This window comes from Nelumbo lutea, chromosome 4, assembly GCF_056320005.1.
Source record: "Nelumbo lutea isolate HS-2025 chromosome 4, American lotus-T2T, whole genome shotgun sequence".
Lineage (NCBI taxonomy): Eukaryota > Viridiplantae > Streptophyta > Magnoliopsida > Proteales > Nelumbonaceae > Nelumbo > Nelumbo lutea.
This window is the reverse complement of record NC_142687.1, coordinates 45,576,947-45,589,449: the sequence shown is the minus strand read 5'-3', so window position 1 is coordinate 45,589,449 and position 12,503 is coordinate 45,576,947. Positions and strand designations below refer to the sequence as shown.

Here is a 12,503-nt window from a genome sequence, read left to right as displayed (position 1 = left end):
ACTGTTTAAGTCCATATGTAGCCTTCTTAAGTTTGCATACCTTACCATTGTCCCCCTGAGCAACAAACCCTGGTGGTTGCTCCATGTAGACCTCCTCGAGCAAATCACCATGCAAAAAGGCATTTTTTATATCTAGTTGATGTAGAGGCCAATCATACATAGCTGCCAGGGAGATGACAACACGAACTGACCCTATCTTAGCAATCGGGGAGAATGTCTCTATGTAGCTAATGCCATAGGTTTGGGAGTACCCTTTTGCAACCAGCCGCGCCTTCAGGCGCTCAACACGACCATCTGGCAAGTACTTAATGGTATACACCCACTTACAACCGACAGCCTGCTTCCCAGGAGGAAGAGCGGTGAGGTCCCAAGTGTGATTATGATGGAGGGCAGAGAGCTCTTCTTCCATAGCACGACACCACTCTGGAGAGGTAAGGGCTTTCTGGACATCCTTAGGAACAACCACTGAGGATAACAAGGAAATGAACTGGCGATGGGAGGCAGAGAGGTGAGTAAGGGAAGCAAAATTGGAAATAGGATGAAGGGTGCAGGTGCGTTTACCTTTCCGTAAGGCAAGAGGGAGATCAAAGTCGGAGGCTGGTGTCAGATCTAGAGCCGGGTCTGTCGACGGTGATGAAGTCGGAGGAGGCGCAGCCCGTACACGTGGGCAATGTGTATACACATGACGGATAGGTGGGCGGTCAACAGATGGTGGCACCGGAGGCAAAGACGCAGGCACGACTGGAACCAGAGGAGGAGGATCAGCCACAGGAAGGGGAAGAGGAGGAGGTGATGTGGAGGAAGCAGCATCACCGGACCCCATGAAGAATGGAGTAGACTCGAAGAAAGTAACATCGACACATACCAAAGAACGACGAGAATTGGGATGGTAACACTTGTACCCTTTTTGAGTCTGGGAATAGCCAAGGAAGATACACTTAAGGGATCGTGCATTTAACTTGTCAGTCCCGGGTCCCAGATTATGGACGAAGCAGACACACCCAAATACCTGAGGAGGAAGTGGAAACGGAGACATGTTGGGGAACAAGACACTAAAAGGAGAACGACCATCAAGAATATATGTGGGCATTCGGTTAATTAAGAAACAAGAGGTGAGCATTGCATCACTCCAAAAGGGTTTGGGAACATTCATGCGATGCATGAGTGAGCGAGCCATTTCTACAAGATGTCGGTTCTTTCTCTCAGCAACCCCATTTTGTTGTGGGGTGTAGGTACATGAAGTTTGGTGTTTAATGCCATGTTGGTCCAAGTATTTTTGAAAAGATGAAGACAAATATTCACGACCATTATCAGAACGGAAAATTTTGTTGTGGACGCCAAATTGATTGTGGATCTCAACATAAAATTTCTGGAAGATGGCAAATAATTCACTTATTTCTTTCATTAAATAGAGCCACGTCATTCTTGAAAAGTCATCAACAAAAATAACAAAATTTCTGTGTCCATTATATGACATCACTTTATAAGGACCCCAAACATCTGAATGAATAAGAAAAAGGACTCGACACACGGTTATCAACCCTAGAACTAAAGGGAACACGTGGTGTTTCCCAAATTGACACGACTCACAATCTAGAACAGAAAGTTGACTCAATGAAGGGACCAAGGACTTCATCACTTTCAGTGAAGGATGACCAAATCTACAATGCCACTTGAGAGGAGAGATGGATGACTGAAGGGCTGTTGACGTTCTTCCACCACCATCAAGATAATACAATCCACCGGCCTCATGCCCTCCACCAATCTTCATCCCCGTCATGAGATCCTGAAAAACACAGGCATAAAATGTAACAGAGCAATTAAGGGACTTGGTCAGCTTACTAACAGACATAAGATTAATGGAAGTTTAGGTACATATAAAACAGAGGATAGGGACACAGAGTCTAGGTCAACATTACCAACACCTCGAATAGATGATGTGGAGCATTAGCAAGGGTAACAGATTGTGATGTTGAGCAATGAGTGAGAGATGAAAACACACCTGAAGTTCCCGTCATCTGATCGGAGGCTCCAGAGTCAATAATCCAGGGGTTGGGTGTGGATGCCAAACAAGCCATACCTGAGTGTGCAAAGATAGTTGTGTTCTGTTGCGACGTGGATTGAGCAAACCTTTCATACTCATCACGAGGAACACTCACTATCTCCTTGCCTGGGCCATCTGGAGAAGTAGAAGGCACCTGGTCAGCTGACCGGTTCTCCTGTCTAAAGCTGGAACTGGTGTCACTAGTCATGGACCCGAGCCACCATCCAAACCACAATGAGTACACCTCCGTGGACCCGAGCCACGTCCTCTACTACGAGCTCCCCCTGAATCTCTACCTCCAGTACGACCACCACCATGGATATGTGTAGGACCACCACTACCACTCCGGCCATACACTGGACCACTATTGCCACCTCGGCCAGGCTGGGCTCCTCGAGCCCCACTTCTGCCAACTTGTCCTCTCGACACTGTAAGTGCTGATTTATCTGAGATACTAGAGGTTTCCATAGATCCAATGGAAGGCCTCCGAAGACGAGCAAACACCTCCTCTAAAGATGGAAGGGCAGATCCTCCTAGTATCTGGGCTCGTACTGGTTCATACTCAGACTTCAGCCCCACCAGAAACCGAGTCACATCAAGCTGCTCTCTCTGTTGTTGTTGAACCTTGACATCAGAAGTGAGAGGGTGATAGACATTTAGCTCATTACAGATATTTCTCATACTAGCATAGTACTCCTCAAGGCTCTGATTTCCTTGTTGTAGATTGAAGTATTCCTGATACAGTTGATATACCCTAGTTGTATTTTCCTGGCCAGAGTACAATTTCTTAGCATGATCCCGCACTTCTTTGGCTGTGTCAAGAAACATGAAGTTCACACTGATTCTGGGTTCTATACTGTTCCACAACCATGTGATAATCTGTGCATCTTCTTGTTCCCAGTCTTCATACTCCTGAGAACTAGTGGGAGGTTTCTCTTTTCTTATGTGCTTTACCTTTTTCTTCGCCTTCAGAAAAACCTCTACAGACTTCGCCCAAGGGACATAATTCTCTCCATTCAGTTTAATGGAGGTCATTTGGACATTCAGGTAGTCAGTAGATATCATCACACTAGGTTTACTATCACTGTTATCTGCCATTGCCGAATTCCCTTATCACTGAATTCTAAGCACTACACACAGTTACTTCACCATAATCTGCACACTGATTTCAGCTATGACAAGGGCTGAAAGATGTACTTGTAACACCACAAACCCTACTCTAAAGCTACCGAAAGTTTCACCATTAAGTAAACACTACTTCCCTTCGAATCACACACAAACCAGCATAAACCCTAGCGTACTGCAATCTGAAAGCCCATCATACAATCTGTACCACACCTCTCATATGTTTAATAACAGAAAATATGCATAAAAAAAACTACTTACCTCATCGCCTGAAGGCCAACCACACGAAGGAATGAAACACCACTGCACCACACACACCAGCCCTGCATTAATTAGGGGAGGGCTTAGAAACCACAGCAACCAATCACCAACAACACCACCGGAGGCATAGAAACCTCCAAGGGAAGAGGGCGATCACTCATTTTCAGCCCTTTTCCCCGTCTCCAACCAACGGCTGAGAAATCTAAGAAAACCCTAGTTCGAATGCGCAGAAAACAGAATTCTAGCAGGACTGATTTGTTTGATGTGGCTTTGATACCATGTTAAAGTTCAGCCTGCCCTAGAAATCTGTTTTGTTTGTTAGCTGTAAAGTAAACTGCAAGAAGGAAGAAAAGAAAGAAGAAGAAGGAAGAAAGAGGAAGGAGAAGAGAAAAGGTTTGGTTCGAAAATTAGGAAAAGTCAACCTAGTTTCGGCCAGACCTGTTATTATATTATTAATGGGACTGGAAAAGACAAGAGTGCCCTTATTTAAGTAAGAGGCACTCGAACTAACATAATAGTACACATCAGCACTCTCAACAGGTACAAAGACCAAAATACCCCTTCACTAACAGATACAATAAATTCCTTTTTTTTTTGGCTGAACTCCTTCTATTTGATACAATAAATTCTAAATTTTCTCTATAAGAAAAACAAGTATTTATATTCTAGTTGTGGCTTTATATTAATTAACATTGTTTACTATGAAGCCAATAATTTTTGTGAATAGAAAAGGAAAACTATGACCCTCTGTTTTTAATTGTTTTCCTTGTATCTTGACATAATATTATGATATGTGTATTTTGAGATGGATGAGTGGAAAAACTATAAAGGATAGGATCAGAAACAAAGTCATTTGAAGGAACTTAGGAGTAGCTCAGTAGCTCTAATAGGTGATAAAATTAGGGAAAGTAGACTAATATGGTTTTGTCACATGCATAGAAGACCTTTCACAGCATCCATAAGAAGTGATCTGTTGCAAGTTGAATGGGCTAATAAGGGGTAGGAGTAGACCAGGAAGGACATGGTTCAAAGTAGTAAGAAATGATTTAGTGCTAATAATTTAGCAATGCATATGACATCAAGCAAAAAGGAATGGTGAAACAGGATTCATGTAGTTGACCCCATACAGTTTGGACAAAGTTTGGATGATGATGGTGATATTTTGAAATAATTTTGACTTAAAAAAATGTCGACATGGTGAATTGATTTACTAATTACAGTTTACCTGGTGACAAAAAGTTCATCATTCTTGGCATTGTTACATTAATGCAGTTTTGTTGCAGGCATTAGCTGATCTTCTTCCTTCACTAAAGAAAGATGGGCATCGTGTTCTAATTTTCAGCCAGTGGACATCAATGCTTGATATTCTGGAATGGACTTTGGATGTCATTGGAGTTACATATAGGCGGCTTGATGGCAGGTGGCATTTTACTTTTTCATTTAGTATTCAAGTCTATCAATCATAGTTTCCGAGGCGCCAAGGTGAGTCTAGGTGACAGGTGAGCACCTTGTCACCTAGGCAAGCAACAAGCATCTTTCACTTTTAGTTGTCTGTAATCTTCATAAAAAATGTGTATTAACTTCATTTATAACATAGAAAAATAACATGTTCATGAAAAATGGAAGAAAAAAGAAATTTCAGAAAATAGAGAGGTTAAGCCTCTATTTTTGGCCTAGGAAAAGAAGAAAAGAAAGGATGGAACTGTGAAGAAAAGTAATAAATGTGTTGACTGGACAAAAGTTTGAGTGATTCCTTGCTCACCAGTTGAGGTTTTGGAGTCTTCAAGGGATCAAGACAGCATACATGTTGATTGAACCCTAACAAATAAGAAAAATAATAAAAGGAAAATAGTATTTTTACTCACCAACTGAATAATTTGGTTTAGTAATGTCTGTTTTATTATTATAATCTTAAAGTTAGGAATATAAAAGTATCTAAGAGCACTGTGTATAGAAATACGTCAGTGATTAAGCAAGATGGCCCATCATGAGTGCCTTATCACTTTGACAACTATGCTATCAATATGGTATTGTTTTGGCATTAGCATGATATATGTACAGTGTTGGGTTTTCCAGCTGATGGGTATAGCCTAGAAACTACTGACATTGACTTGATGATTTGAGATCTATTTTATTCAGAATTAATGCACAAGGATGTGTTGATGGATTGTGCTACCTTTCCCTAGTATTATTAGTAAAATTTGAGGTCCCAAAGAGCAAGTTTCTTCATAGAGTTAGTCTTACATTGAGATGGAAGCAGAGATCTATTTCCCAAATGGTTCATGTAAAATTTACACCCAGTATTGGGAGGTGATGCTCTTGGAATCCTCATGATATAGGATAAAAGTGCTTGAACACAACTGTGATGATCTTTGATGCATTCTGGAGTTCAAGTTGTTACTATAGGACTAATTTGTGGTGTCCTTAGTAGCCTCTGTGGTGGGATTCACTTCCTTGTATTATAATTGACACCCAAGCTATTTTCAAAAGGTTAAGAGTAGCTATTAGGTCTCTCTCTCTCTCTCTCACACACACACACACAAATATGTTAAATGAACACAAGCTTGGTAGAGTCCCATAAAACATACAGAAAATGGAAAATCTCAACTCCAACCAAGGGTCTCTTGTCAGTCCTCCAAGCTAGGCTGTGACCTGTGAGGAATTGAATTGGGGGATCTCAGAACCTGTCATTGACCCAGGTGGTCAAACCATTTGAATAATCACCTGGCGACAATTCTGGCTCAAGTTAACCCCAGAGCCAGTAGTCAGTCAAAAGGTGTTAACTTGGTCAGAGACCTGTTGACCCAGAGTTGAATTGTCAACCCACTTGACCTTGATAATTGGTCATGGTTACAAATTACATTCTATTTTTTATTTTTATGTTTATATTTTTTATTGTGACCATTGGTTTTGGAGTACCTTTTGGTGATCTAGATGGTGGAAATGAAAAAAATTGAGGCATAGCCCATTCACATTAAAATAGGGGGAAGAGGTGTGAAAATGGACGGTTGAACTGCTGACCCACTACCTAAAGGGGAAAATGGATCAGCCTCCGGCTTGGTTTTCAAAACACTGATCTGAACTAAACAATCCACATGGCTTTCAATGACCTTGTTTTTATAATCTGATAGCTAAGTCTCCAAGGACCTTTGTATGTTTCTCTCTCGTCCAATCAAAGGGCAACTTGTGTGTCTCCCTCAATTTTGAGTGCTTTGAAACACCATATATACATGGAAAAGGATTCCTTATTCTGCTTTAGTTAACTGTGTTCATTTACTAAATTGCAGTACTCAGGTTGCTGAAAGACAGACGATAGTAGACACGTTCAACAATGATTCTTCTATCTTTGCATGTCTTCTATCAACACGGGCTGGAGGCCAGGGTTTAAACTTGACTGGAGCTGATACCGTGGTCATACATGACATGGATTTTAACCCACAGATGGACCGACAGGCTGAAGACCGCTGCCATCGCATTGGGCAAAAGAAACCTGTTACTATATACAGGTGACGTACATTCCTCCCCCTGCCCTCAACTAAACTCTCCACATACCCACCAAAAAAAAGTAGCAAGAAAAACAAGCACAGATTAGGGTTGATCATTTCTGGTGGGGCCCGCATTGCATGGCCTGGCCTAGAGCTTTAATATAAATAATAGTATATACTATATATATCTATGTATGTATTGTATCAATAATATTTATAGTATATACTATTATTAATGCATTAAAATATGTATAATAAATTATATATATATTCTGTGCTTTCATTAAGAACTTAGGTTAAAATTAAAATTAAAATATTATTTTATTAATTTATATGACAACCCCAGATACCTGGCCTGGACCCAGGTGTGGGCCTGGGCAGCCCAATGCAGTTATTACCCTGTAAAATGCAGGCCTGGGTTTGGCCTAGCCCATAATAGTATAGATGGGAAAAAAAGGAAAAGGAAAAAGACCATATGCACATGGACAAAAGAATAAGGGAAAAGGATTTGTTAAAAGAAAATCCTTATTTCTGGGTAGAAATTTTAGCTTGTGCTAGATGTCCTTACCCTGATATCTTCAACTTTTCTGCAGACTTGTGACAAAGGGTACGGTTGATGAGAACGTTTATGAGATTGCTAAACGGAAGCTAGTTTTGGATGCTGCAGTGCTCGAGTCTGGAATGGAGTTGGATAGTGAAACTGACATGTCTGAGAAGACTATGGGAGAGATATTATCTGCACTTTTGATGGGGTAGATACATCAACAAATTCTTTGAAGTCACGAGATTGTCAAAAGATGGAACACTATTTTATTCTCGTCATCTTTGGGATTTCAAGGTCAAGTGAAAGTATTAACATGTCAGTTCAATGCATTGATCTCTGCAGATCTTAAAGCCTATGAGGGAAGACGAGGGTGATCTTTCTTGTTGCAAAAAAAAAAAAAAATCATAATAGCCATTCCTTCCAGTGAGGAGGGATCTGAGGTGGTTTGACACCTCTTGAAAATTAAGGAAAATGCGGCCCCTTGTTGGGGGTCTGGAATGACGGAATAGTTGGTATCTGCCTGCATGTCTCCATCTCCTTTGTAACTTCTACTGTTGTAACATCAAATTAAAAAACAAAGCACTAATAGGTTTTAGTTTTGCAGATGAAAATCGAGGGTAAGTACTCTCTGATTTTTTCGAAGTATTTAATTGGAATTTTGTTACTAGTTTGCCCGTTTTTTGCAGGTGGGTGAAGTTGTACTTAAGAGTACAACTTGGGCCGGGTTAGAGTTAGACAGGACCTCGCCGAAAAGTTGTGTTGGATTGGGTTAGGGTTGAAACTTGAAAATATGAAGCTGATCTGCTGATGTAACCATGATTTATGTTTGGACTGTAAGAATTGATGCGCTGAACATTTTTTTTTCTTTTTTCATTTAACATTTGAACTTTAAAACACAAAAAACTTTCATTCATCTCGGTTCACCAGTCATTAGATACAATAGAATAAGAAAATCTGGTCAAATACTAATAGACCACGTGAGGGGTCTAAATGCACAGGAGCTGGGCGTGCAACGTGGTGGGCTGCTCGGGAGGCCGTTCTAAGTCCGTGAAAGAAATCTTGGGCTTCAGCCTCAAGGGGAGAACAAATGGGGAGGCACAGCTCATGAAATAAGCGATGGCCATGATGATCACATATACAATCTGGCACACCGGATCCAACATGTACCCATCGACATTAATCCTGACAGAATTGGTTTGGGGCTGTCTGCGAGGTTTTAGGCATTAGATCTAGCACAAGAATTGCTCACTTCTATAGTGCTTCATCAGAGTGAGCAGATATGCTTGTTCTCATCTGATCACTGTGCTGGGGTCGAACTCCTGCACAAAACCCTTATTGCGACACCATCTGTTAAACATGAACAATGACCCATATAAAATCATGGTTATCACTATGACGGTTGATTTCTTTCCATTCCTTAAACCACCAATAGATGTTTCTGTGAGAGGCATTTATTTGATGTTCAGAGAACCAGACCAGGAATAGAACCGGAAAAGAGGTTTATGGCAAGGTTCAAAATATTGATATGCCCAATATGTCGGTAGGGGGGTGTATCGGGTGATATTGATATTTTTTTTTTTACTTCTTTTTTCAAAACCGATTCAGGGGGGCCGGTTTAAGGCTCCACCCCTTCAACCGGTCTGAACCCCAATACACCCTCTATAGGGGCATATCGGGGAGCTCCTGGAATGATACGTATCGATCGATTGGGCCGATACGTGTTGATACTTTGAACCTTGGTTTATGGATTAAAGGTTCAATCAGGGTTAAATCGGAAGTTGATTGTGATGATGTGGCATATATATATTATGGATCATATAAATATTATATATAATGTATTTTACAAGTTTTATTATACTTGAATATGGTGGATGGATGACGAATTCTTTAATTTTTAAAGCAAATAATTAGGGTTCAAGTCTCTTAATTTACATTTTCTTTGAAATGTGTATAATAAAGTAATATGTACAATAAAGAGTCATTAATTAAAAAAAGTGAATTAGTGGTAATTAAATAATATATGAAAATAAGAGGTCATGGGCTAAGCCTTGTCATGCATTTTAAAATTTCATTTACTTAGTGACTCAGGTGGTTTTATGAAATCAGAACCAATTCATCGGTTTTCTGGTTAAATTGGTCGGTCAACTGGTTTTCACTAGGTTTTTAGACATTATGATTCTTGGTGTGTGACCAAATTGTCCAGAGCCCTAGATCATGGTTCAATCAGTCCAATCAGCCAGTTCAATTTGGTTTTTTAAGCACTACATCCATTTACAAGTTCAAAATCGAGCAAAATTTATACTACAACACATGTATTTGAAATGGATTTCCTACTTGATAGACAACTTCACTCCACAGTCAGATAGTGGTTGTGCAAGTTAGCCTTGGTGGAGAGTGCGTCACTCATCGCTAGGGGTGAAAATTGGGTAGGTTGGGCCAGGTTTGTGGTTAACCCAGGTCTAACCCTAAGATTTGGGTTTAAGGATTGATCTCGGGTCAAGCTCGAGGTTAAGCCTGATCTTCCCAACCCAAGTCCAGCCTACATTATAATTTGCTGTACTCGGGTTAGGCTTGGGCCCAGGTAGGGCTCGGGTTGGCCAATGAACCCTTTCTAAAATTATACTTGTATGTATACATTTTATGCAAATATGTATACATATTTGTATGTACATATATATATATATGTATGTATGTATGTATGTATGTATGTATGTATGTATGTATGCATATATGTATGTATATATGTAAATATTTATACAAATATGCATGTATATATGTAAATGCATATCTATATATGTATGTATGTTTATAGTCGAGTTGGGCTTGGGCTACCTAAGGGCTAGGCCCGAGCCTAGCTCGAGGAACAAAAATTCAAGGCTAGCCCATGTAAAATTTTGGGTTAGGTCGATGCTGGCTCATGTTAGACCCGCCCAAGTTGCACCGTACTTGCCACATGCTAGATGAATATTTTAACGTAAGGCTGGAGTAAATGAACCCATCACCACCTTTTCCATGAGAGGTCCCTTAATAGCTTGTTTGGTTGCTGAGAAAGAGTGGGATGAGAAAGGAAAATTTATTTTCTCATTTCTGGCACCCCACAGGTTGTTGAGACCAATTTTCTTGCAAAAATTACTTTCTAGTGTTTTCGTTCTAAGAAAATTTTGCAGAATGCTTGGTTTCATTCCATTTTGATAAATCCATGCATTCTCTGACTTTATAATATAAACATTATTTATGCGGTGACATTGCATAGTAGTGATTGAAAATTTCCATGTGGCATGGTAACATTGAAAAATTAAAAAAACCTGAATATTGGAAATATGGCTTATTCGTACTTTTAAGTTGACAAAAATAGCTCAAAGTTCTACAATAACAAGGCAATTTAAACAAATGTCATAAACAGTTTTCCTACGTACATAACAAACAAATAATTACAATTGTCATTTAAACAGTATAAAAGTGACATAACCACCAAACTAACTACCAAAACAAAAATGACCATTGATTATTGTAAATAATCTAGGGGTAGTTTTGGAATTTTATATAATTTAGACGATTGTAGGCATGTAGAGCCCAAAATAATAAATCCAATAGTACCAAGACTATCAAAATTTAACACTATTTACTCCTCTATCTTCATACTCAAAGTTTGATCTGATCCCCATTGTCCATTTAGAATCATTTTGATCATAAACCTTATTTCAAAACAAATCAGAAATTGGACTCCATAGATATTTAGAGACCAAAATTCTTAATCCAACCATACCAAGATCACCCAAAATTGACATTGTTTACCCCTCCATCGTGAAACCCAAAGTCAAAATTTATTTTAATCATTTGATTATGATCTTTTCAATCCTAAACTCTATATCACATTAAGTCATAAATCCAACACCATAAGTATATAAAACCCAAAATTCCAAGTTCAATGATGCTGAGGTCACCAAAATCCAACATTGTTTAACCCTTCATCATAAGATTCAAAGTTGGAATTGATTCTGATCATGCGATCGGGATCTGATAATGCACATTTTGGTAGCTCCCCGGCTGTAGGTGACTCGGATGCCTGGCTGAATAATTCCTACTTGGAATGTGGCTTAGACGCTTAGCTGAATGGTGACGAATTGGAGAGGTGGCTCTGATGCCTAACAAAATGGTGACGAGCTGGAGAGGTGGCTCTAATGCCTAACTGAATGGTGACGAGCTAGAGAGGTGGCTCTGATGCAGCCTGTAGGGAAATAATGTCAGAGTGCCCGGGTTGCTTTACTCGGGGTGGGCACTCCGATGCTTAAGTTAGCGAATCAGAGATTTTAAGATAGCTAAATGTGAGAGAGCTATGAGAACTAAATTGCGCATCTACCCCCTTGAGTTGGAGGTAAGGCCTTCATATAGGCATTATTTGGCGTGAGCATCACGCAACACATCTGGGATCTCCGGGAGGACGCGCCTAACTGCTCTGAATTCCTTGGAGGTAGTCGTGCACGCAGGCCAATCTTTGTGCCTTACTTGGTTTCTCCCAAAACATTCGGTGTGAGAGCTGACTTCTGAGAGACCAGGGAGTGATGAGATGCATGTAGAAATCGACGGCGAGCATGTCTCGTAGATTGCCAAGTTTGCGCTAGAGGCATGTCGCCATGTCGGCAACAGGGGTAGGTCGCCAGGTCGGCATCAGGGGCAGGTTGCTAGGTCGGCACCAGGGGCAGGTCGCCAAGTCGACGCTAGGGCCAGGTCCCCAGGTCGATAACAGTGCCAGGTCGCTAGCTGGGACTCCATCATTTTGGCTAAGTCAAGTTGTTGTCTAGGTGGTTTTGGGTGTCACCTAGTTATTCCAAGGTGCCATGTGTCACAAGGTTATTGGAGGGCCAAATCTGCCCTCATCAATTGCTCCCCACTCTCGAGTTAAGGGCAACTCGGCAAAAGGAGTAGATTGTTCCTTTGGCCCGAAATGACTGTTTGATGAGCTCGTAGTCGTTGGCGTCAATCCAATTTGCTCCTTAGGTCGGAAGAGTCCAAGTGTTTGCAGCCTTACGCAAGACCTTGCGAT

At 40.6% G+C, this 12,503-nt stretch overlaps 1 protein-coding gene across 1 annotated transcript in view; it reads left to right on the top strand.

Moving 5' to 3' along the window:
• ETL1 (SNF2 domain-containing protein / helicase domain-containing protein) overlaps window positions 1-8,123 on the top strand; it is a 47,535-nt gene extending 39,412 nt beyond the window's left edge. The window contains exons 10-12 of the mRNA XM_088986625.1: window positions 4,714-4,850; window positions 6,718-6,936; window positions 7,509-8,123. Of these exons, the coding sequence (XP_088842751.1) occupies window positions 4,714-4,850; window positions 6,718-6,936; window positions 7,509-7,671 (519 nt within the window). The 3' untranslated portion in view covers window positions 7,672-8,123. The remainder of the gene's footprint in view (window positions 1-4,713; window positions 4,851-6,717; window positions 6,937-7,508) is intronic.
• The last annotated feature ends 4,380 nt before the right edge of the window (window positions 8,124-12,503 follow it).